Source organism: Crotalus tigris, unplaced genomic scaffold, assembly GCF_016545835.1.
Source record: "Crotalus tigris isolate CLP2741 ecotype Arizona unplaced genomic scaffold, ASM1654583v1 scf7180000018917.96735, whole genome shotgun sequence".
NCBI lineage: Eukaryota > Metazoa > Chordata > Lepidosauria > Squamata > Viperidae > Crotalus > Crotalus tigris.
Window position 1 is genome coordinate 1 of NW_024097272.1, and position 20,189 is coordinate 20,189.

At 42.4% G+C, this 20,189-nt stretch overlaps 1 protein-coding gene across 2 annotated transcripts; it reads left to right on the forward strand.

Moving 5' to 3' along the window:
* The first annotated feature begins 166 nt into the window (after positions 1–166).
* On the forward strand, positions 167–19,639 carry LOC120314373 (arp2/3 complex-activating protein rickA-like). Of its 2 annotated transcripts, XM_039357405.1 has the most exons (7): positions 167–1,065; positions 3,126–3,164; positions 6,032–6,184; positions 6,948–6,992; positions 7,136–7,180; positions 11,110–11,148; positions 19,349–19,639. In XM_039357405.1, the coding sequence occupies exons 1-7, from the start codon at positions 962–964 to the stop codon at positions 19,383–19,385; spliced, it is 462 nt and encodes a 153-aa protein (XP_039213339.1). In that variant the 5' UTR covers positions 167–961; the 3' UTR covers positions 19,386–19,639. The 2 variants fall into 2 exon arrangements, with proteins under 2 accessions (XP_039213339.1, XP_039213341.1); XM_039357407.1 differs by lacking the exon at positions 6,032–6,184.
* The last annotated feature ends 550 nt before the right edge of the window (positions 19,640–20,189 follow it).

A 20,189-nucleotide genomic window follows, 5' to 3' on the forward strand; every position in this document is an offset into this window, starting at 1 on the left:
CCACTCTGGCTTCTCTGTGTAGAGGGAGAAAAAGACAGTTGTAATAATCAATGGTCTTGATCCCAGCCTGTCCTATACCTGTGATTTCTAGATGACTGACAACTTGAAATGTCCAAATATATGCTATAGTATTTAGAAAAAAGCAGTATTTTGAACCTTTTGGTAGACATTTTTATGACATACTGTAGTTCCCACATTGTGCCAAACTGTGAATGACCAGAAAATTATTTCTGGAATAAATCACAATGGCTGGATTCACAAAAAATTGAAGGGAAAATATGGCTTGTTTATAACTTAATGTGTGAAGTGTATTGAGTCAAGTACACAAACCATGTTGTACAGTTTTATGTATTTTGTCTATTATTCCTATGGGATCTTTTCAGAAGAAAAGTTTTGCTACAACCAGTTGTGACTTATTAAATATACCAATATTAACAAACATGGCTTGTAGAGGTTTTGTATACTGCAAGTATATTTGTATCAACCAGATGAATTGATAAAAGCCTCATTCCCAAACAACATTAAAGCATGCATTCAGCTCATAGATCATAACTAAACCCAAATTAAATGACATATATTAAGCCCAACACCACTTGCAAAATTTAGGAATACTAGGACTGGAGAACTTTTTTTAATTATAGCTACTAACTACTAAGGTTACTGGCTACTAACACTAATTGGCAGAAGTACAAAATATGTTCCAGGATTCCCTATCATAGATAAAGAGGGAGCTAAAACTGGTGACCTAATTAGGAGTTCACAATTAAGTTTGCTCTAATTTGCTAGTCACATATTCCTTCAGGAAGAACCTCCATTCCACGAATTGGAATTTGAGATACAAATAAAATGATAATGCAACATGTAAATTAAAATCTTTGAAGCTTTATGATCATTTTAAACATCCTTTCCTCATGCTCAGACGTCAGCATCGTCATTTGAAAAGCCTCTTTGGTTTAAAGATATGTATCAACCTCTGGAGGAAATAAGGAAAAAAGACATGATTGATAAATTACATGATGAAGAGTCCTCAGAAGAGGAAAACATATACAATTGGGCTAGTGCAAGGTATTGTTTCTTCTCTTCCCTTCCCTTCCCTTCCCCTCCCTTCCCCTCCCCTCCCCTCTCCTTTCCTTTCCTTTCCCTCCCCTCCCCTCTCCTTTCCCTTTCCTTTTCTTTTTCCCTTTGGCACATATTTCAAGAAAGAAACTGAAAAAAAATATGATGATGATGGTGATGATGCATTCAGTCATGTCCAACTCTTGGTGATTCTATGGGCCAATCCTCTCCATATCTTCTGATCTTGCAATAACTTCTTTGAGTTTTTGTCTGCTCTGGCTAATGTCAGATTTGATGGTGTCCAGCCACATGTTCTTTGATGACCTGACTTCCTTTTACCACTAACTCTTCCAAATACCTTTGCTTTCTCCAGTGAATTCCCCTGCATGACATGGCCAAAGTAAAATTATAGAGGGAATAGTCCCATTTTGTAAGTTAGAGGACATCTTTATTTTTTTCATTACAAAATTCTTGGGACAAATTTGGATTTGTTCAAATTTATATTACTGCAATGCACTTTACATGGGGCTGTCCTTGAAGATCATTTCAAGTGCTCTTGAAGGCACTGGTCCAAAAACAGTGGCACGTGCAGTATTGGGTGTTCCTGTGTTTGCCCATGTTACACTTCTGTGGTGTGCTAGGAGGTGTGCTGTCCCCGTTTCCTTCTGGGTGTAATTCAAGGTGCTGGTTGTCACTTTTAAATCCCTACATGGCAGGGACCAGGATATTTGTGGGATCACTTCTCCCTGACAGTATCTGCCCATCCTACCAGATCAGATGGGGTAGGTATGTTCCAGGTCCCTTCCCTGAAGTCCTGCCCTCTAGTGGGAGCTTGGAAGTGTGCCGTTTCCTGTGGCTGTGCCTACCTTATGGAATACTCGTCCCCAAATGATTCAGCAAGCCCTCAGTCTTTTAGCCTTTTGGAAGGCTGTCAATACCTGAGTTTTGACCTGGGTGCAGGGATGGAAGAAAGAATGTTTGAAGCTGATGGTGGTACATCCCAATGGGATGACTGAGAAGACGGATTTTTGTTCTCATTTTAGGGTCTTATAGTTATTGGTTTCATTGTTATGAGCCACCCAGAATTATGAGCAGCCAGGCAAATGTTGAGAAGAATATAATATAATATAATATGGTATGGTAGGGTAGGGTAGGGTAGGGCAGGGCAGGGCAGGGCAGGGCAGGGCAGGGCGGGGCGGGGCGGGGCGGAGTGGAGTGGAGTGGAATGGAATGGAGCAGAGCGGAATGGAATGGAGCAGAGCGGAACGGAACGGAACGGAGTGGAACAGAACAGAACAGAATAGAGCTGGAAGGGATATTGGAAGTCTTCTAGTCCAGTCCCCTGCTCAAGCAGGAGACCCTATATCATTTCAGACAAGTGGCTGACCAGTCTCTTCTTAAAAACCCACAACGTCTGAAGGCAAGCTGTTCCACTGGTTAATTGTCCTTACTGTTAGGAAGTTTCTCCTTAATTCCAGGTTACTTCTCTCCTTGATTAGTTTCCATCCATTATTTCTTTGTCTTGCCTTCTGGTGCTTTGGAAAATAAATTGACCTCCTCCTCTTATGGCAGCCTCTCAAATACTGGAATACTGCTATCATGTCCCCCCTAGTCCTTCTTTTCTCTTCTTCCATTCTCAAATTCTGCAATAGTTCTTCATATGTTTTACTCTCCAGGCCTTTAATCATCTTAGTTGCTTTTCTTTGCAAATAAACTGAATAGAGGTAAAAGTGTGGCATTCTATAGAACTTTTTCTTCCATCGAAAAAAACCACAACAATACTGCAAGAATTAATAATGTGTGAAACTGTAGATGTTGCCTTTGCAGACTGCAAAATTCGGTTGTTTCTATAGTTTGCTGGGGATACTAATTTGCTTTTCTGGCTGTGGCTGTTTTCTCTGAACATAGGCAGAGGAAATGTATGTAATATTGTTTTGAAAATAAGTTTGTTTACAATCTTCTTATACAAAAACTGTACATTAAAACTAACCATACAAGTTGCAAAAAAAAAATTACACCTTATTGTTCTACAACAAACTCTGTAATTTCTGCTCTTCTTTACTTATCAGACCTCCAGAAATCCCTGAGCTTATTCCTGTGGAAAAACTGTAAGTAACTACATGTGCTACAAAACAGTTACTAATATTTGTGTGTTAAATTTATATTTACTGACAAAGAATTAAAGGGAGATTACTTTACTAATATTGTTTACCTGTTTAAAATTTCAAGCACCACAGCAATTCTTCTGCATTTTTGTTGAAATAAAATTATTAGAAGAGTTGTTTCCAACATAATTGAATTAACTGAGCAGAGTTAAAGGTATTGTAAGAACAGTTATGGTACTTCATTGAATGTTTTAAATTTTGAATATATTAGGTATTTTATACTATGTATATAGGGGCTTATGACCTGCAATACAGTGCTTTATTTTTCAAATGTAACTATATTTTCCTCATATTTTAGCAATCCAAAAGTGAGGATAAAATTAAATTAACATTTTAGAAACAGCTACAATTGATAGAGATCCAGTTTGATGCCGTGTTTTAGGCACCAGGAGAGAAACCAGGAGATGGTGAGTTCTAGTCTCACCTTATGCCAATTGGGTGACCTTGGATCAGTCACTCTCTGGGAAGGAGGGAATGGCAAACCACTTCTGAAATCTTTCCAAGAAAACTGCAGGGACAAGTCCAACCAGTTCCAGGAGTGAACATCAATATGATGTGTGAACAGATGTGCCTTTAACGAGTAGAAGCTTTCAGGTTCAGCATCAGTCCTAAAGGAACTGCAATAGAAATCCTTTATATTTGACTTTATCATACCATTAATACTCATGTCATTCAAACCTTAATGTTGATTTTAATAATCATTTTATTAGACGCGCCATATTAAGAATTTGGAATAAATATAAAACAAGGTTTTTTACAAAATTGCCCCTATGGGTGTCCCCCAAGAAACTTTTTTTTTAGAAAAAAAATGGTGGTGAAGCCGGACTAGTGGATGTATGGTAAAATGGTATCTTTCAATTCTGGAGACCCCATCCTCAAGTCTAGGGAAAAATTTACATATTAACAAATGAAGAATGGTTTACATATTAACAAATGAAGAAAAGATTTAAGCTAGACAAAAAAGGCCATGGTTTTTAGTTTGTTAATAATGAAATCCGACTTCCGGTGGTGTCGCGATGTGAATGGCGGCTATTTTTTAGCCGTCCTTCTGAGATAGCGTTAAAACCACCGAGGACAGCAGATATCAGCTGTTCCACGGTTTAAAACCTCCTTCCTGGGCTAAAGGAAGGAGGGGAGTTTTACCCTGAATAGTGGTAGAGCCTCTGAAACCCCCCAAAAAGTTTTGGGGGGGGGGCAAAAAGAGTGCTCCCACGGAGTTCAGGGAATCTCCGCTTCTCAGCTGTCTTTGTTCCTTGTCGTTCGGGACAAAGCAAGACACCGCTCCCACCTCTGCGATTAAAGAGAACTGGTGAGTTATTTTAAAAAAAAGCGGACAAAGCTGATCGGGGAATCTTTACTTTTTAGATTTATTTGGACTTTAATTTTAAAGAATTATTTTCACTTTCTCTTTTTTTTGGGAAAGAGCCAATTTTATCGAACGTAAGTTTGTTGGTTAGGTTATATTGGAGGGGAAATTTTGTGTTTATTATGGACGAATGGTTGTTTAAAAAAATATACACCTCAGCGAGGTGGAGATGGATAAATTATATGTAGAGTAAATATGGGTTATGATATGGGTTTAAAATGCATTATGCAGATTATGAATTATTTACAGTTTTTAATTTGGAAATGCTTATATTGTTAATTTTTTTCTTTCCTGTTTTGTATTTGAGTTAAAGTATATTATTGATTTTATTATTTGTATAGTTGGATAAGTTTATTTAGAATTTGCTTGTTTATTTGTAACCCTGTAACCAGCTCTGGGAAGTGAGGGGGGGAGGGAGGAAGGGAGGGGGTTATTTTAGGGGGGATATTGTTTAAAACTTGTATAAAACTTTTCAATAAAACAAAACAAAAAAGACCCTATTTTGTTCAGTGACAAATACAGATTTCATATGGGCCAAAATTAGTTTATTTTATTGCATCTTCTCCTTTAGAATTGTTAACAGTCTCTCGAAATATAGAAGAGACATGACTATTTTTCAACTAATCAGCTTCTGGTACCAATGCTAGAGAAATATTTGTTTTTCTTTTTATTTGTTAGACATGTGTTTTACCAATTTTTTCTGTGAACTCAAGGTAGCATATAGGAGAATCCCCCTCATTTTATCCCAACAGCAACAATCCTGTGAGATAAGTTTATCCCAGGAAGTGACTGGCTCCAAATCAGAGGACTCCATGACATTTGTGGAGATTTGAACTTGGGTCTCCCCACACCTGGTCCAACAGTTTAACCCAGTTATCCTTTAATTCCTACTTTCAGCTATGAATTAACAAGCTGAAGCAATGAGAATACATAAAAGAAATACCGTAAATGCCGGCGTACAAGGCGCCCTGGCGTATAAGATGACCTCCGTCTTTATAGCCGGGCCGCATTCCTAGAACGTTGTCTTATACGCCGGAAACTACCAGTATTTCCGGCGTATAAGACGACTCGGCGTATAAGACAACCCCTGTCTTTGGCGCCGATTTCAGCGTTCGCGGAAGTCATCTTATACGCCGGCATTTACGGTAAATGTATATAAGAATTAAAAGCTTGAAAAAAAGAATCAAGAGTCTGCTTAGGCATTTTGGGAAAGTTGGACTTGAGATGCAATGAAGATAAGGCCCTGGGTACACACAAGCATTCTCTAATATGCAGGCAACACCTGGGTTTTGCAACAAAGCGAACTAGCAACTATACGATTGTTGCTTCCTTTAGAGAAAATGTGAAATGCTGGGTTCACACAAGGAAACAAAAGATCACAACTTTGATATTTATTAACCCATTTAAACTTGGATTAATCTCTGTTTCTATTTTGTCTTCCTAGGGAGCTAATGCCACCACCAGCACCAGCAGCTGCTGAACCTCCAGCCAAGGCTCCATCTGAACCTCCAGCTCCAGCTCCAGCTCCAGCTCCAGCTCCGGCTCCAGCTCCAGCTCCAGCTCTGGAGCCTATTAAAAAGGCCAGCTCAAAGAAATTGTGAGTAGCTGTAGAGTTATACATGTGGGATCTTATTTATTTAATTGAAGGTTGATCCACCCTTAGATTGTAATTCATTGAATTTATGAAAGAGCCCACAGTGGCGCAGTCGTTAGAATGCAGTATTGCAGGCTAACTCACTGCTTACTGCCTGACTTGAGCCTGACTGTCTCAAGATTGACTCAGCCTTCATCCTGCCGATGTTGGTAAAATGAGGACTCAGATTGTTGGGGGAATATATTGACTCTATAAACCGCTTAGAGAGAGTTGTAAAGTATTGTATGTAAGTTTTTGTGCAATTGCTATTGAATTTATAAATCATATTTATATAAAATGGTTGTGCTTCATAGTTGCTAGACAAAGAGAGGTCTCTAGAAATTGCTAGCAGTATCTAAAGGCAAGCAAATTGGGATGGAGCAATATTTTGTTTAATTTGTCCAGGAGAAAAAAAATTCTGCAATAGATTGGAGCTCATGGTAGCCATGTTCCAGAGGACAATTTGTCTTTAGCAGGATTTCTCAGTCACGGGGCCTTTAAGATGTCTGGGTTTCAACTCCCAGAATTTCCTAGCCAGCCATGCTTAAGATTAATATCTTAAAGATGCTGAGATTGAGAAAAACTAGGTTAAAACTTCCTTCCATTTTAAGAAATTTGAAAACAAATGAGCCATCATCCTTCCCATCCTGGTAGGGAGACAAGCTTAGCTGCAGCAGACTTCTTTTTAACTTCTGCTCTGTTAAAATGTCTTTCTGTTCTTTGTCAGGTCTGAAAAAGAGTCTCCCATGAGTGAAATTTTTCCAAACACTGAGTGAGTACTACAGTCTGTCAAGGCTGTTCTTTAACTTAGAACTTTTTTCTTCCAAGATATTTCCTTGGAAGAAGACAATCTTAACTGCACCAGAGTTCTTTTTAACTTCTGTTCTGCTAAAATGTTTGTCTGTTCTTTGTCAGATCTGAAAAAGAGACTCCCATCAGCGAAACTCCTCCGAAGACAGAGTGAGTAGCATTTCTTTAAAACAACATCTAATATAAACTATTACTACTGCAGTTTCATTGTTATTAAAATTAACAAAAAGAAATTATAGCCCAACATACCAAAAAAACTACTGTAAAAGACGATCTAAAAATAAAAATTAAAATAAGCAAGAAAATGGTTAGAGAACACCTATCTGACCTCAAAGAATATAAATCACTGGGACCCAACAGATTGCATCCCAGAGTTCTGAAGGAGCTGGCAGATGTTATCTCAGAACCATTGCACAATATCTTTCCAAAATTAAGATTAGGCAAGACCTAGCTCAAAAACAGTAACTGTGAGAGGGGCCTTGGAGTCCTAGTGGATGATCACTTGAATATGAGCCAGCAGTATGCAGCTGCAGCCAAAAAAGCTAACACAATCCTGGGTTATATAAACAGAGGCATAGAATCAAGATTACGCAAAGTATTAGTACCACATTATAAAACCCTAGTAAGACCACACCTGGAATACTGCAATCAATTTTGGTCACCATACTACAAAAAAGATGTTGAAACTTTGGAAAAAATTCAGAGAAGAGCAACTAAAATGAACAAAGGTCTAGAGATTAAAATATATGAAGAATGGCTGCAGGATTTCGGTTTGGCTAAAAAAAGGAAGTAATAGGGGTGACATAATAGCAGTATTCCAGTATTTGAGGGACTGCCATAAAGAAGAGGGGGCCAATTTATTCTCCAAAGCACCAGAGGGCAGGACAAGAAACAATGGCTGGAAACTGATCAAAGAGAGAAGCAACCTGGATTTAAGGAGAAACTTCCTAACAGTGAGGACAATTAACCAATGAAACAGCTTGCCTTCAGAAATCATGGGTACTCTATCACAGGTTGTTTTTTAAGAGGTTTTTTTGTCTGAGATAATATAGGTTCTGCTTCTTGAGCACGGGGCTGGACTAGAAGACCACCAAGGTCCCTTCCAGCTGTATTGTATTCTATCTTTCACTACACACCCAAAACTCTTTGCATATACAAACTAAATATAAAATACACTGCCTACAGAATGTTAATATCCTAATTTGTCTTGTACTGTAGTAGTGTAAAATGCAAAAAAATAAAGGGTTCATTTTTAGTAGCTGAACTTATTTCAGATTCTAAGAGCATTCTGAGTTAAATTCTTATTGGGGGAAGCAGAACTAAGAAGCAGAGGATGCCTCCTAGTGCTAGCACTTGCTAATCTGGTTGAAAATATAAGGCAAAAATCTGCATTTTTTTTCAGACAGTCCTATTTCACTAACCCAAATAAGAGTTCCTAGCTGATGCAAAAATCCTCTCACTCTCACTCTCTTTAGCTGTAAGGGAATTGAGTTAATGACACTACAAAATTTCTTTGCTTGCTGGCACAATGGAGAATGGGAGAAGTGCCTTTTGATGCTGTGCACAAAAGAGGATTGTCCTCTTCTGCCACAAATTCATTTACCTGCAAAGTATGTTCCAACTTGACTGGGGCTTGGATAAGAAGGCTTAAATGTGAAGTTGACTTTCCTCCAAGCCCAACAGAAGAGACCACATCGTGAGATTAAAGAGCATCTTTTTGCTGATGTCCCGTTCATAAAATCCTCAATGGAGAGACAAAGAAAAGCTAGTCTAAAGGCAGTAGTATTTGAAATGAAAGGACTGAAATGATAGATCTAGTGCATGGAGAATCCATAGAAAAAGCAAGCTTACATGCAAGCATCAACTGATGTAAGGGCTACTGCAACCCATGCAGTTCTTGGGGCCTCTAGAGAGACCCATGTTACATCACTGCTCTGTGAGCTGCACTGGTTGCTGGTTTACTTGCGGATGCAATTCAGAGTGTTAGTTATTACCCTTAAAGACCTGCATGGCATAGATCCAGTTTACTTGAGGAACAATCTCACCCCATTGTGGCTAGCCGACCCCACCAAGCCAGCAGAGGAGACAAGCTGCAGGCCCCGCCAGCCAAGGAATTTGGGCTAGCAGAGTCCAGGAGAAGGACCACCTCTGCTGTGGCTCCTCCCCTATGGCGTGGGGACCCTTGGATGTTGTAGGTGGGGTCTCCTGCTCTTGAGGGAGGTTTGCAGTTGTGCAGGCCTTGATTAGCAGGGAATTAAAAAGTGAATGGTCAAAGAGACCGACAGGAGGGGTGGGGTTAGATGAAGTGATACCTTCGTCCTCTGACATAATCAGGCCCGATGGTTCAGCCCCTGTTGATTCTAGATCTGATGAAGGTTCATCCATGATATCTGGAGATTGGGAATGATACATGGATTGTGGGGGTGGCTGTTGGGCGTTGGAAGCCATGAATTGAGCCACAGCCTGGGCTATCCTGGACTGAAGGTAGTCCGGATTTAGAGTCTGGTTCTCAGGAGGGCGAAGCCCTGCTGCAGTGGGGATGAATGTGGCCTGAGAGCCCAAATTAAGGGTATCCTGGCTAGTCAAGCCTGTCCCTGGAGCCGCTCTTGCAGCTGGTTCTGGTTGGGAAATTCCCCTGGGGGAGACCAGGCCCCTGGGGCTGAGGCACAATGTGAGGAAAGGGGTTCAAAAATGGACCTTCCCGTTGTGCCTGTCTGACCTGGGGAGGCTGCCCTCTGTGGATTAGTGGTTTCCCTGCTTGACTTGGCTCACTTGGAATTATTCTTTCCACTTGCCTCAGTAGTATGTTTCCTCTTGGCCGGCTCGTTGGTAGACTTTTCTGCCATGATGAATCTGCTTTGGGCTCAACCTCAGCAAAAACGCCCCCCTCAGCGTTGTAACTTACTAAGGGAGCCCAGCAGAGATGATCCAGCCCGGTGAGGGGGGTGGGCAATGGGGGGTTGGTAGGCAGTGCGTCCTTCTGGAACGAGCTTGCCCTCCCCAATCTGATCTGCCTGTGAAAGGTTCGTCAATTTTAGAGGCCTCTGCCTCAAATTGTCAGAAACTGCCTTCTGGAATGTTCCTGCAGGCAGTCTGGGCCTCTGTAAGTCTCAAAATGGCCACCGGGAGGTGATTCAAAATGGCGGCCGCAGCTCTGCGTGCCAAAAACGGCCGTTGGAAGGAAGGCCTGTGAGGCCTGAGGCCTAAGCTGCGATGAGCCCTCGTTCCAGAGAATCGCCTGGGCTCCTAACGCAGCGGAGGGTGTTTGGATGGTCAGCTGGGAGGCGCTGAGATTGGCCTAGGCCCGATAAGGCCTTCAAGCCTCGGTGAAGTTTCGGAGCTTCCAGAGCTGCAGTCACTTGTAAAAGTCAGACTAGAGCTTGGCTCTGTTAGCAGCAATTCAAGGAAGCTCTCAGAAGAGGAGAGGAAAAAAAGGGTCTATGGATGCCCAGCCTGTCAGCCCAGCCGGGCAGTCAGCTGAGGATGATTCCACTCGCTGGAAATCTTCTTTATATTATGAAATTAATTAATGAAATCAATTAAATAATGAAAAATGAGTAGTTAGAGCTAGGCTAACAGAATAAGAAAAAGGGAAAATACACAGTCTTCTGCTCCAGGAGCGAAGAAAAAACGCGTCTTAGAGCAAAGAGACTAAGTCTAAAACTGGGGTGCAGTTGGCACAGAGGGGGCGGTACTAAATTTCAGACTTAGTCTAATTGGAGCAGATAGATTAAGACAACCCATCCATGGGTTCTCCATCCAATCATGCTGGAGAACCCCATATCTCTCCCACTGTACATCCTGCTCCTTCTCTTCCCGACTTTTATCTTTTAGTTATCTTTCCTTTATTAACTTTGTGTTTGATTATAACCATTTTTATCATCTTAGAAATATTTATCTTAAATGGTTTTAATGCTTTCAATGCTGTAAGTATCCCAGGATCGCTTTGAAACAAGACAGATGGCAATTATATCAAATAAATAAACAAATAAATGACTTGGCCAAGCTTGCCAGGGAATGAAGAAATATTCAGCTGCTGTCAGAGCAATGCTTAAATTCTGCTTTTAATTTTTTATCAGCACTTCAGAAACAGAAGAAGAAGGCACTTCAAAGAAAACGTAAGTAGCTGCAGTGTGCAAATCAGAATTATTTCTATTTAAGAATTTTTGAAGTGGTTCAGAATGCATCTGCTGATACACATTTATAGGATACCAAATGTGTAAAATATTTCATAAGCTGCTTATTTCATTGTGCAAGAGTGGAAAGAAGTTCTAGTAGGAGATAGGAAAAGGAAGGGAAAAAACTAGAAAAGTGCAAAAGCCACCTTTGTAGTAAAAGATTAGCAATTTAGGAAAGAGCAGACAACATTTTTGACCACATCAAATGGATGGCTTTAAAGTTTGTGACAGAAATTAAGGAACTAAGATAATATTTTTGTTTTCTTGAAGTTAGATCATAGCTCTTAATGTCCTCAGTTAAGGACCAGAATGATGGGAACTATAATCCAGTTCATGTAGGGGTTGTGGATGGAGAAAGTTCCATACTTCCTTCATAATATCTGTTGAAGGTGATTCTTTTTATGCTTTACTCCAACAGTTTTATTTCAAAAGATTTTCAGTTCTACTATTTAAAGGCAATTTTTATCTTTTCCAGTTCTGGAGTATCAAACATCTTTTGCAAAAAGCAGCAGATCCTCTTTTTGTATATTTCTGTTGCATACACGTTGTTATGTCCCGAGCCTTGCAAACGGCTCGGGCATTTGCAGGCAGTCCCGGGCAGGTGCAAAGCTGCCCGGGACCAGACAGGCTGTCGCCAGCGCCGTGCGCATGCGCGGGTGCTGGCGCGGGAAAAGTAACCCATTTACCCGGGAGTTGCCTATATAAGAGGCTGCGAGGCGTTTGGGCGAGGCTGAAGCCATCTTCCTGTAAGCTGAACGCTGAATAAAAGAAACTGAGAACTCCAGCTGCTTCTCGTGTCTGTTTTCCCGCCACGGACTCAACACTGGCGACGAGGATGGGATGCCTTGCACTACCTGGAAAGGAAGAAGTGTAAGCTTACCCAAGGAGTCCTGAGCGGCGGAAGAGGAACGGCGTCGACTCGGCAGCTGCCCGCCAATCCGGTGCGCATTCGGGGGTAGGCTGGCTGATAGACCCGTCTCCTGAAGATCCGAAGATGGCGAAAATCGGAAGGCTTTCGAATTCGACGTCTCACATCCAGAGCGGTGGGAGTCCTACGTATCCAGAATGGAGAACTACTTCAAGGCAAACCAAGTGAGGGAAGATAGCTTGAAGGCTGCCACCCTGCTTTGCGTTTGCGGCCAAGACGCCTTCGAAATCGCAGAAAACCTTGCAGCACCTGTTCCAGTAGAGTCTGTAAGCTACGCAGACCTGAAGAAGCTGCTGAAGGAGCACTTCCACCCCAAGGTGTCCGTTATCTCATGGCGCCACACCTTCGAACAAAGGGATCAACGGTCCGGTGAGTCAGCCAAGGAATACATCGCCGCGTTACGGAAGGCCGCCAAGCCCTGCGAGTTCAAGGACCTCGAGGAACGACTGAGGGACCGAGTCGTGTGCGGGTTAAGGCATCGAGAGCTACAACAGAGACTTTTCGCTAAGGAAGAATTATCCTTCCAAGACGCCTTAAGGGAAGTCACCGCAGAAGAAGCAGCAGGCGGCGCCGTCAAGAACATGCGGCCGATCAGAAGCAGTGCAGAGGGTGCGTCCGTGCACCAGGAAGACGTCCAAGAAACTCCGAGGAGGATCCGGACGAGGAAGTCGACCGTCTACACCCCGCGAAGGAAGGAAACCAGAAGGGAAGCTCTTCGGCTCCGCTCAAGTGCATCGGCTGTGGAGGTCGCCACAGGAGAACCGACTGCAAGTTCCGCTCCGCTACCTGCCGGGCATGCGGCAAACAAGGGCACATTGCAGCTGTGTGTCTGGGCCGACGAAAGGCACAACCCCAAGAAGAACGCCTGAAGGGTACCAGACTCCCCAGCCAGAATAGGGTAGGTTTTTGCGCTTCGCGAAGAAGCATCTGTAGGACAGGCACACACAAGCCCATGAAGAAAAAGCTGTCACTCAACGTGAAGCTACAAGGGGTTCCATTATCTATGGAACTAGACACAGGGTCTGCCCTTCCATCATTTCATTGCATACATTTAGGAAGATTTGTTCCAGTAGTGGGACTAAGGCCAAGTTAAGGCCTTCTGATATTGTATTAACAGATTTTCAGAACTCAAGAGTGTGTGTTAAGGGGGAGGCCACCCTTAACGTGCAATACAAGAGTTTTGAAGGTCCACTAGACTTATTAGTAGTAGGGGGTGAACGAACGAGTCTCATAGGACTCGATTGGTTTGAGGCCCTGGGGATACACGTCACAGGACTCAATAGCTTACAAACACTCGACCTACAGGAAGTCTGCAAAGAATTTGCAGATGTTTTCAGCCCCCAGCTGGGCACATTCAAAGGACCACCTGTGTCCTTAAAGCTAGACCCCACTGTCACTCCCATTAGGATTAAAGCAAGAAGGGTCCCTTTTGCTTTAAAAAGTAAGATTGACACTGAATTAGACAAACTAATCCAACAGGGAATCCTAGAACCTGTTGATTCCAGCCCGTGGGAGACCCCCATTGTCACGCCTCTAAAGGCAAATGGGGACATTCGCATTTGTGCTGATTACAAATGCACACTCAATAAGGCATTGCAGCAACATGCCTATCCTGTTCCTGTGGTCAGTCACATCCTGGCCTCTCTCAAGGGGGGGCGTGTTTTTGCAAAGCTTGACCTAGCTCAAGCATATCAACAGCTGCCTGTTGATGATGATGCTGCTATAGCTCAGACCATTGTGACCCACAGGGGAGCCTTTAAAGTAAAAAGGCTACAGTTGGAGTAAATGTCGCTCCTGGGATTTTCCAAAGCGTAATGGAAAACACACTACGAGGTATACCAGGGGTCTGCCCCTACTTTGACGATGTCTTGATTGCAGGAGACTCCACACACATTCTAGCTGAAAGGCTTAGGGCTGTCCTGTTAAGATTCAGGAAATCAGGCCTCAAGCTCAGAAAAGACAAATGCAAGATTGGGGTGCCTTCTACTGAATTTCTGGGATTCAAAATTGATGCTGCTGGGATTCATCCTGCTGAATCCAAACTAACTGCTATTTTAGAAGCACCCAGGCCAAAGTCTAAGGCCGAACTTCAGGCCTTCTTAGGCCTCCTGAATTTCTACAATTCTTTTCTTCCACATAAAGCTAGTGTAGCTGAGCCTCTTCACAGGCTACTAGACAAACAAGCTGTGTGGCTGTGGTCACAAGCACATGAGGCTTGCTTTAAAGAAGTCAAGGCCTTGCTCACTTCTAACAGTGTTCTTGCACATTTCAACGAGTCTCTTCCTGTGTGCATCGCTTGTGATGCGTCCCCCTACGGGGTTGGAGCTGTCCTGAGTCACCTCAGGTCTGATGGAACTCAGGTTCCTATTGCATACTACTCCAGAACACTGTCTTCTGCCGAGCGCAACTACGCTCAGATAGACAGGGAGGCTCTGGCTGTTGTTGCTGGAATTAAAAAATTCCACGATTTTCTATATGGCAGGCATTTCACGGTCTTCACTGACCATAAGCCTCTGCTGGGACTGTTTACCACACGTAAGCAGACTCCCCACATCATTTCCCCTAGAATGCTTAGGTGGTCTATTTTCTTGTCTGCATATGATTTTTCATTACTCCACAAGCCTGGGAAAGAAATGGGCCATGCTGATGGCCTCAGTAGGTTGCCTCTGCCAGTAGTAGAAGCTGACCCCGCGCCAGCTGTCAACATTCTATCAATCCAAGCCTTGCCCGAGCTCCATCTTAGTGCCAGGGATGTTACCGCTGAAACAGGTACAGATCACACACTTTCACGTGTCCGCTCCTGGGTCCTGTCCGGGTGGCCTGAGCACTGCCCTAGTCCTGAGTTTCAGAGTTTCTGGTCCAAAAGGAACGAACTGTCCCTTTCTCAGGGTTGTCTGCTTTGGGGAAACAGAGTTGTCATTCCCACCTCAATGAGGACTAGGGTCTTAGAATCCCTCCACGAGGGTCATCCTGGCATTGTTCGTATGAAGGCTCTTGCACAAAGCCACTTGTGGTGGCCTGGTTTAGATAAAGGTATTGAGGCTACGGTACACGCATGCCACCTGTGCCAACGATCTCGCCCAGAGATGCCCCAAGCTCCTGTGCATAGATGGGAGGAAACACAGTCCCCATGGTCTAGGGTGCACATTGACTACGCTGGGCCCTTTCAGGGCCAGTTCTTCTTGGTCCTTGTTGACAGCCATTCAAAATGGCTTGAGGTTGTGCCTGTCTCGACCACCACCACTGCAAAGACTATTCAGGTACTGAGGGGGATTTTGCTGCACACGGGCTGCCAGATGTCATTGTGTCTGACAACGGCCCTCAATTCACCTCCTCCGAATTCCAAGCTTTCTTACAGGCAAACCTGATTCGTCATGCCACGTCTGCGCCTTTTCACCCGTCCACCAACGGTATGGCTGAACGCAGGGTGCGCATCGCAAAGGACGCCTTGAAGAGACTCACCTACGGGGACTGGCATCACAGGTTGGCTGACTTTCTCCTTTCTTATCGCACCACACCGTCCACTTCTACAGGGAGAAGTCCAGCTGAACTTCGTTGGGGGTGCCAACTTACTACTAGACTTGACCGGTTGCATCCGGACAGACTGCCTTCATCTACCTCACATCCTAGGGCACCTAGACAACTACTTGTGGGTGCCCCGGTTTGGGCTCGCAATTACGGGCCTGGTCATACATGGGTCCCCGCTTCTGTTTCCAGGATCACAGGTCCTCTCTCCTACGAGGTTGCCCTGGACAACGGTCATGTCCTGCGTCGGCACATCGACCAACTTCGCTCTAGGCGAGACTTTTCTGCTGAGACTCCTGGGTCTTTTCCAGGGGGGGAGGGGGACCCTTTGGAGCAAAGGGAAGGGCAAGAGCTACTGCCCATCTCCACTGAGGGAGCCACAAACGGCCCATCCCAGGGTTCCGCAATTGCTCCGAAAAGGAAGTCATGGAGCTTACCCACACAACAGGCACTCACGCCTACTCCAGCCAGGGAGTCACCCCGGGGGCATACTCACTTTCCACACACATCACACAGCACTCCAGCAACGGAGGATACCCGGGGGCATCCCAACAAATCATTCCCTGCAAGAGAGCTGGCACACAATTCCCAAGGTTGGCCTGACCTTACCCCAAATCCTACAGGGGGTCAAACATACACAGAGCTAGTCGAGGAGCCAAGTCCCGACTACAACACCCCTAGCACAAATCAGGGAACACCTGAGTTTTGGGAAAGTACAGAAACCCACACGAGCCCGAGCACAGAATGGGGTTCAGGGAATAGACAGCCTCCTGACAGGTCTTGGACTGACCAAGGAGGTTCTACAGAGACGCCCAGCAGTGGCTATCACTTCAAGGGGCCTGAGGGTCTACAGCTAGGTAGGACAACCAGGTCACAAAGCAACAGAAGCCCTGGCCTGACGAGCCCGGTGGGCAAGCAAGCAGGCCAGGCATCGGGGCACAGTCCTTGGAAGACACCAGGGCACAATAGAGAGAACAGGCTCACGCCTCCCTCCAGTCAGGGGACTTATGCCAGTAACCCAGAGCTAAGAAGGTCACAGAGAGCAAAGAAATCTCCTAAGTACCTAGAAGATTACATAACATTGCTGACAAGGCAAAAGCCAGTAAACAGTGGGAGCATTGGGGAGCAAATTGTCGTGTAAAATAAATGTTGTATGTTGGTAGTAGTTTTAGCCCGGGGGAAAGGGGTGTTATGTCCCGAGCCTTGCAAACGGCTCGGGCGTTTGCAGGCAGTCCCGGGCAGGTGCAAAGCTGCCCGGGACCAGACAGGCTGTCGCCAGCGCCGTGCGCATGCGCGGGTGCTGGCGCGGGAAAAGTAACCCATTTACCCGGGAGTTGCCTATATAAGAGGCTGCGAGGCGTTTGGGCGAGGCTGAAGCCATCTTCCTGTAAGCTGAACGCTGAATAAAAGAAACTGAGAACTCCAGCTGCTTCTCATGTCTATTTTCCCGCCACGGACTCAACACACGTGGATGTAATTTCCTATCATTTTTCTTTCTCTCTGAATCTAACAGACTGGGGGCTTTTTCAAGTTTTGCTTTTGCATTTGTGTTTAAATTGGATCCCATATTTACTCTTTGAAGAACATTCAGAAAACTCACAGTAAGCCTATGGACAAATGGCTCTTTTTAGAAATGGAAGTGCTTGGTAAATTAATAAAGCCCTCTGCTAGAGCACTGTATAATTAAAATGGATAAAAATATAAAGAGGAATGGAGGTTTTTTTTTCTTAGAAGATTTTCTTTCTGTGGCTTCTTTGCTAGAATACAGGATGTACCAAGCAAAGGTACATTTAGTGGATATGAAAAATTAGCTTCAAGCTTCAATGATTTTAGGTGGTTCTCCTATATTTGTCAGATCTAGATCTTCTCAGAAAAAATATAAGACCTTTCTGAAAAATCTAGCCCAGCAACACTGCAATTCAGGAAGGGAGTATAAGAATTTGCACATGAAAACCTGACATTCCAGATTTTCTTAATATATTCATTTCAGGGGATCATATGTTAAAATATATACAGGTAGTCCACAAGTTACGAATGTAATGGAGCCTGCCCATTCCATTTAAAACTCAAGAATTTGTGGGAGTGAATCTCATATATCGAATGAGATCAGTCCCTCCTTTTGCCCAAGCATTCACTAATTTAATGTGTGGGCAAACATGCACATAAGCTACCTCAGGGTGGGGAAGGCCATGGGGAGGTCTAGTGCTAGTATCTTGCAATCTTGTTGGAAGGCCAGCACTAGGCCTCTGGAAGCTTGTTTTGCTGCTCACCTTAGGGCCTCACTTCTCTCTTTCCCTATCCCTATCATAGATAGAAAGTGATGCTGCCAGACCAAAAGTAGCTGTTTTGAGAAGATTCTATGGGTGCTTACTGAGCCCCTCTTCGTTTCTTAGCAGAGGGCTAACAGCAACATGTCCATTCTATTTTCTGTTGGAAATATGGTTGGAAACACCCCTTGCACTCCAAACACTTGCCATCCTGCCTAGTTTTTCATAACCCCTCAATATTCTTTTCAAGCTCTTTTTGGCAGAGTCATTGGCTCTGACATGAAATCGAAAAAAGGAGTAGTGATTTTCTATTATCTTCCTACCTTTAACTGCTTAGGGAGTTGGAAAAGCCAAGCAGGAGTTATCAAGAAGCAGAATTGTGACAGGCCTTTGATCTTTTCTATGTACAGTTGCTCTCTTCTGCATGGTAACTACTCCGCATGGCAGAAATTCAACAGCTCTGAAATACTGAAATTCTTACTCTTCTCAGAAAAAAAATCCAGCACTTCAATATATGGATATTACTTTAGAAGCAGCTGAGAATAAGGATACTCAATCTATTATAATATAATAGCTTGACAAAGGTTGAACAGCCTGATTAGAAGACTGTGTAGTTTTTTATTTATTTATTATTATTTTAGACCAACAAAACAAAACAAAACACATCAAACATTACACACATACACACGTAATATATCCTTTTTTGTTAACAGCAGTTTGTAACAGTACTCTTCTATTCTTTACATTTCCCCCCTCTTTCTTCTTTGAAATATTTGTCCTTATTGCCCCATTGTTTCTTATTTACATTTTCCTTCTTTCGTATTCTACTACTTACTAGGAATCCAACATTATTCATTGGAGTAACACTCATATTTTTTATAAGACTCGACCGGAATTCCATCTAAGCACGGTGATCATACAAATATTCTCATATTATTTAGTGCATATACTGTTTTTACTCTAATACTATTTCCAACATTAAAATTCACCCCTTTTCATTCAAGTATATTTATTTAATTTTATTTTTCTTTGACATATATAATAATTCCTCCTTTCTTGTTTTATGCTAATATTGTGTATAATGTTTCTAAATTTTACTTTCTCTAGTAATTTTCTATAATCCTATTTTATATAAACTTCCTAAAGATACATCACATCTACATCCAATTTCCTTAAATTGTTAAATGTCTAAACTCTTTTTCTTGATATATTTAATCCATTAATATTTATAGAAAAGAGCTTAATTACGTCTCCCATTTTTAACTTGATCTATTTTTTTGTTTTTATTTTGTTTTATACGTCTTGTCTCTATAAGTCTTCCTTTGGCTTCTCTTTCTAACCTTTCTCTTTCTTGTAAAAGTGACTGTGTAGTTTTAAAAGCACATTGTAACATCATCTTTTATTCCTTTTGTATCTATAGAAGTTCAGAAGAGGGAGAGGAAGATGAAGAAGACTAATCTTACTTATCTAGAGTACTGTTTATTATTAAATGTTATATTATTAAATACATTATTGTTATGCACCTTTTATTGTTATTCTTATCTTGAGGTTTAAAAACATTTCAGAATAGCCATTCTCCCATCTGGAGCAAATGCTATTGTGTTGGGCTAAGGTTCCTATTACTCATGGCCCTAGTGCAGTGGTTCTCAACCTGTGGGTCGGGACCCCATTTGGGGTCGAACGACCATTTCACGGGGGTCACCAAACAACGCAGTCCGCCATTTTTTCCCCCTTTTTTTTTTCAAAGATAATTTTTATTAAATTTTGACATTTTACAAAAACAAAAACAAAACAATCTTCCCCCCAACCTCCCCAACCCTCCCATTCCCTCCCCCGACCTTCCCAGAGCTGGATATAGGCTTAATTAGAATTTCATCAAAAAATCTTAAAAAAAAATATAAACCATAAATAAATCTAACATTAATTAAAAATCTAAATACATTAATTAGAAAAATTATAAAATGATTAACAATAATATATATATATATATAAAAACATGAATACAATAGATAAATGTTTAAAAAGGAAAAGAATGAAAAAAGGGAAAAAAGAAGAACAAAACAAACAAAAAAACCCCCAAAATATTCCATTTTGAATATAAATTGTTAAAAAACTAGATAATATTTTTTATATCTAACTTATATTGTATAAAATCTATCCATTTTTTCCATACCACAACATACTTCTCTTGCGATTGATCCTTCAAAAAAGCCGAAATCTTTGCCATTTCCGCCAAATAAGAAACTTTAAGAAACCATTCT

Excerpts from the sequence above, each read along its gene's own strand:
- LOC120314373 (XM_039357405.1), top strand. The coding sequence starts at position 962 with ATGTATCAACCTCTGGAGGAAATAAGGAAAAAAGACATGATTGATAAA. Across the intron at positions 1,066-3,125 it reads TACAATTGGGCTAGTGCAAG|ACCTCCAGAAATCCCTGAGC; the intron begins GTATTGTTTCTT and ends TTTACTTATCAG. Across the intron at positions 6,185-6,947 it reads AAGGCCAGCTCAAAGAAATT|GTCTGAAAAAGAGTCTCCCA; the intron begins GTGAGTAGCTGT and ends GTTCTTTGTCAG.